Raw genomic sequence first — 5859 nt, 5'->3', positions numbered from 1 at the left:
ACTCTGGTTTTTCTCCTCCCTCGCTCCGTCCCGCTCTCTACTCCTATTGGTCCTCCGCCGTCTGTTGACAACACAAGCAACGGTTGTTTGACGGGAGGCGGAGTTTAAAGGCGCGTGCTGATTGGTTTATCACGGAGAAAAACAAAGTGACGGTTAGATGTGACCACCGCCTGATTTGTAGCTGAGTTTACTGATAACAAGTTTAACTTTTACAAGGCGGGGTGGCGGCGTGGATAAAAGACTAATTCCACAAAGGTGTCAGCTATATAAACAAAAATACAGCCCTCGATGGTGAAATGGGCCTGTGCTTCCCTCTACTGTTGGTAAGAGGACGGTACCTTACTGGAGCGGCCATGTTTAATTAAATAAAAAATGTTCTGATTGGACCATTACATTGAAATGTCTAGCAGAAGAAAATAACTTCGAAGCAGTCTTTACTCAAAACAACAATAACGACACAAACCCAAACAAAAACATGTACACGCACGTTTCTTTTTCAATTACAGGGATGTTATTGTTTCCCCTGCAGTTTCGATATTGGGACAGCAGAGGGCACCGCAGAGCTACACAGCTCGTGTGACTAAAGGTTTTATAAGTTGTAATCACTTTCTAGACTCAATAAATTCACTTGTCCTCTATAGTGAACATATGATATATGAGACCAGGATGTAGACAAATTAAATATTCCACCTTGCATTCCAGTGCGGAATATGGGAAATAAGCTTGCTGTGAAACTCAAGCCAGATTTTATGACACAGATACACAACAAATGCAAGGAAAGAATTTGATGTCCCAGAAGTTTTGAAAGAATTGAAAAAAGAAGACTCACAGAGGCTTGTCTTTTTCACCCCTAACCTTAATAAAAGTGGAAGGGGGGGGGACCCCACATCAACCTCATCAACATTTCTGTTCAGAAGGTCCCATGAATCATTGCCTTTCTTTCCCACCAACTCCAGACGTGGCTGCTGTTGTGGACAGGTGTGATTTGAATGGCAAATTACCCTCATGCAAACACAACAATTAATGTGGTCAAAGAGAAGCTGCAGCTTGAGGTCGCTGTTGGCTTCCTGAGGATGGGCCACAGGAAAAACTATCCTTGTGCTGTCAGCTTACATACCAACCCATGCCATAGATAGGCAGATAGAGAAAGTGTCTTTTGACCTGTCTCCCTCCCCTCACCCCAATCAGTCACGATAGATAGATAGATAGATAGATAGATAGATAGATAGATAGATAGGCTTACAAAGATTAATAGAAATCACACATGAACACATTGTTCTTTCACCAAAAAATTCATTTTTCAAAGGAACAACCCAAATAAATACAGAAGCCGGCAAAGCCAGAACAATAGGATGCCTACTTACAAATGACTGTAGGTGCACAAAGGGGAGCAAAAGCAATAGTTTAGATGGTCTTAAAGGAATAGTTGCTGGCCCTTTTGGCAGCTAGTTAGCTTAGCTTAGCAAAAGGAAAAAGAACAGCTCGTCTCATCCCTGTGCAAAAACGGCAACATCTAAAACTGACAAACACACAAGTTTTATCTTAATCTTGATTGTTTAACCAAGGAACATTTTCCCCTATTTCTAGTTTTTTTGCTAAGCTACACTAGCCAACTGCTGGTAGACATTTTCACATTTAGCACACAAACAGAGAGTGGTGTCCATCTCTTCCTCAACTACATAACAACATTTCCCCACATGCCCAACTATTTCTTTAAGAAGGCACTGCATTAGGATTGTAGTCTCTTTCCTCATCTACTTTCACTGCAAACTTTAACCGAAAACCATGGCATTTTAAATTCATGGTACATTACAGAAACTGTTTAAGTATTACTTTTCATCATGAATGTGTTACATTATAAGACATTTTTCTCTTTCGTCCTCATCTGGTATGACGGTATTCCCCCTCAGGAGGACATGGCTCACTTAGTCAGATACTATAAACCTTTTTCAAGTTCAAATATAGGTTGTCAACAATGTCAGCAGTCTGCCCTACAGTTTGAGTTTTACTCATAATGCAACACAAGCTTGAGGACAAAACCCAAAAACAGTCATAAATTTCAAAATGTCATGGTATCCATTGATTTAAAACAAAGATTTAAATAGAAACAGAACAAGCTACAACTTAAGAACAAACCTTTCAAAGGGATAATAAACATGCACTCGTGAGAGGCTAAAGCACAGAAGCCCACATTTAAGACTAAGAGCAAACAACGCTTAAAAAGAACAGATTTTCACTCGTCTGACTTGGATTTGTAATATTAAGGCACTATATAGCTTAAATAAGATTGTTCATGGCTGTTAAGTGTTCAACAGGAGTCAACTAAAATAATGTTACAATAAAAAAAAAAATGGAAAAAAGTTAAAACTACATCAAACAAAATAAATCTTACTGTACAGAGTGAGAAGGCTGATAAGTGTTTGGCCACTGAAGTCAAATGAACTAAAGTTATGTTACATATGAAACAATATCCTCCGTCGCATTACTTTCTGCTGTGAGATGAATTGTTTAGCTCCACCTGATTGCCTGTTATTGCCGGATTATTGTGGATAATCCAGCAATAACTGGCAAGGCTGCCACTGAAACTTATGCGAGCAGCCTACATGATCTAAATCCTCTCTAAGGCTTCGTGTGTAACGGGTAATTCTGAAGAGTGAAGCAGATAAAAGTACTACTATTCTTTCCACACATTTTAAAACTGTGATCTGATGAGTAAAAACACTCTTAACTATGTAATTCCTACTACTTGAAAGTGTAATGAAGGGAATATTTTCAAAGGAATGGCAATGTGATGAAGTTGTGGTCAAACGTGTAAAAAGAAAATCCTGTGAGAGTGACCTTAACTGTGTTAAGACGAAAAGCAATTTATCTTAAACTACAGCCAAATCAAGGCTTTAAAGGTGAAATGTGGACATTTTTAAAGCCACTACAGTTATTATGTGATTACAGCATCTTTCAAATAACTGGGGAAAAAAAATTAAAACCTTCACCAGGGGGCGTCAATGTCAGACATTTTTAAATTCCTCACATTCCTCACACAAAAGGATAACCCTCTTTATCATATATTTATATAAATTCTTGTAGCAATAACCACAATTTAAAGGAACAAAGCCAGAAAGATTTAGGGCATAAGAATTTTCTCTGTGCTCTTGTCCAGTCTGGAAGTACTGGAAGAGAAAGTAGCATGTAACTAATGCCGCCCTTTAATAAGGGGAATTCGTTCAGAGCACAGAGATATGGAAAATCACCTCTAAAAAAATTAAATTGATAGATAGATCCATAATTCTTTAAAAACTGAGAATTAATTTAGTTAAAAAATGTTTTAGGGGCCTTTGTAAATATAAAATTCAATCTTTTACATAGTAACGTTTAGCAGAAAACCTCAGGTGCAACAAAGAACGTTAATGATACCGTGTTTTCTGGTTTATGAGGAACTGAGACGTTGTTAATGTCATGAGTTCCACTTGTGCTTTTTCTGTCAAATGCACTATTAAGACCTCTTAAGAAGGCGAAGACAACAAAATAGAAGACTAAACTTTTGACGTTCTGAAGGTTATGTATGGATTCGGCCATGTTTTGGTTTTTTAATAATTGTGTTTCCAACATGAGAACAAGTGTCTGTGAAAGAGTTCTTGAGGAGGTCCCCAGAAGTGTTCCCCCGAGGACTGACGAATGAGTTGAAGTGGTTGTGTGTCCCGTCTTGATTAAAGGAAATCTCCTAAGCTTTATAAGTTCACCATGGATGAAATGATATCCAGCAAACTATCGAGTCCAAAAAGGTAGCCGTCTTCTCTGTTCCCCTCCACCCAGGAAGCTCGGTGGGTCAGTTCCTTCCCCTCGGGGAGAGGTGTGGTTTTCCCAAAGTCAATCATCCAGACTTTGGCCCGTCCGTTACGGTCATGAACGAACAACAAGGAACTGCCGATGACCTGGCAAACACACAGAGAGGCACAGAGATGAATGAGATGAGAATACAGGAAATAAATAAATGTAAACAAGTTTCTTCTTTTATTAACACCCTACGTGTTTGTTTACGTCTTTTAGAAATCTCACTTCCTGTTTTGTGACATCAGTGTCCTTCATGTCAGCTAGTATTTATATTTGAATTTGGGTGTGTGTGTGTGTGAGAGAGTGAGCAGTCATGTTTCCTTAATAATTCAATTCAAGCTAAGATTGAACGTAAAATCAAATACAGGACTGGAGTATAGCCAATCTGAAAGTATGAGCTACGTGACATCTGAACATGTCTGAACTTGGACATTTACACAAATTGAGTGTGACAAACCCAACCTGTTTACAGCTTTATTATGTTAGTTAGTACATGTTAGTACATTTTGTTCAGAATTTCTTGCTTTTTGATCATAAAATTCCTTACAGAATAAACAAATACACGGTGCAGGCAATAGAAAACACCATAAATAAATGTATATGCACTCAGAACTCACATATTTGTATATGAAAAAATGTATACAAATAAACTAACTAGTGTGCCCTTACCTCATGAGTTTTGAAGAATGGGGAGATCTCCAGAGTGGCTCTTATTTCCTGCAGCCGGGACAGATAGATATTCTGAAAAACAGAACAACAACAAAAAAAACAAGCTTTAATGGCACGTTCCAACAAACTGTTAGTATTTTTTATCTGGCAGATCTGAGCTGTGTTTGTATGTGTTCAGTTTATTTCAATGATGTAAACAATATACAGAAGTACATTTAGGAAAGAAACGAAAAAAAGTGCAATACAAAATACACTTCGATATCGCTTCAGCTATTCTGATTCAGTTATATATCGAAACAAAGTGGGAAGAAGTGCAGAATATGGAGCGATGTACAGTCTAATACCTGCTTTTAATTGTTTAGTAAGCTGTTGTGGGTATTGTGCACACATTTCTATGTAACCTCTAGTCTTGAATTAAAAAATGCTCGGACTGGTTATGTGTTTTACTGCTTGGTTTAAGGTTAGGTTTACATTGTGGTTATGGTTTTGGTAAGATTCCAGGAAATGAATGTAAGTCAATGTTATGCCCTCTGCAGTGATGCGTGAGTGTGTGAGTATTACCCATGTGGTAATTAAACAGTATTCTTTTTTTTTTTTTTTTTTTTTTTTTCTAAATGACATCAGAAACAGCAGTATGCGACATTACGTGATGGCAGAGCTTCAGTTCATCCTTTGTCATTTTTTTTTTTTTTTTTTTTTTAATAAATAGGACAGGGGGAATGAATGAGAGAGAGAGGGGGAGAGAAAGAAAGAAAACCAAAGGGGAGAAGAGACGGTGAGAAGGGGGGGGAAGAGAGACAAAAAAAAAAAAAAACTCCTGGGTCACCTGTATGGAGAAAAAAAAAACAAACAAACAAACAAACAAACAGAGGAGACAGCAAACAACAAAGAGCAACATAATAATAGAGAAAACAAAGCACCATCACAATAAACTAGCTAGTCATAGATATCAGTATTTACTAAGTAATAAACAATATTGTGCAGCACGCAAGATAGACAGCGCACAGTGTGCTTTGAGGCAGCAGCCAAGAAAGCTTTAGTCCGCGTCTGTGAATACCCATGTGTGCATACCTGTGTGGATCAGCATGCTTGCATTCCAAAGGTTTCTCCATGTAATGATCTGCTAGGGAGTGTGGGGGGGCCTCAGCCCCGTCCTCCAGGGTGTGAAGCGGGTATGGAGGAGATCAAAACTCCAGACATCCAGAGGCCCCCAGAACACAAAAGACCATGGAAGACCAACAGAGGGGCAGCCGCGCCACTGTTCCAGTAAGAGCTGAGGAGAGTCCCAGATGAGGGCTCACTCAGCAGCCGCGGAGCAGAAGCCAGGGGGGGTTGCAGTGACGCGCCCGTGAGCTCCGCCGG

The 5859-nt window shown here is 39.0% G+C and overlaps 1 protein-coding gene across 1 annotated transcript in view; it reads right to left on the bottom strand.

Annotated features, from left to right (window-relative positions):
• Positions 1-2413: 2413 nt before the first annotated feature.
• itpkb (inositol-trisphosphate 3-kinase B) overlaps positions 2414-5859 on the bottom strand; it is a 31733-nt gene continuing 28287 nt past the window's right edge. The window contains exons 11-12 of the mRNA XM_085373336.1: positions 4498-4569; positions 2414-3929 (exon numbers count right to left, since the gene is read on the bottom strand). Coding sequence (XP_085229462.1) covers positions 3726-3929; positions 4498-4569 — 276 coding nt within the window. The 3' untranslated portion in view covers positions 2414-3725. The remainder of the gene's footprint in view (positions 3930-4497; positions 4570-5859) is intronic.

Source organism: Diplotaxodon limnothrissa, linkage group LG15, assembly GCF_057381915.1.
Source record: "Diplotaxodon limnothrissa isolate DT_005_m linkage group LG15, D_limnothrissa_male_GT1.1, whole genome shotgun sequence".
Lineage (NCBI taxonomy): Eukaryota > Metazoa > Chordata > Actinopteri > Cichliformes > Cichlidae > Diplotaxodon > Diplotaxodon limnothrissa.
Note: the sequence above shows the minus strand (reverse complement) of the source record. Positions and strands in the feature narration are given on the sequence as shown.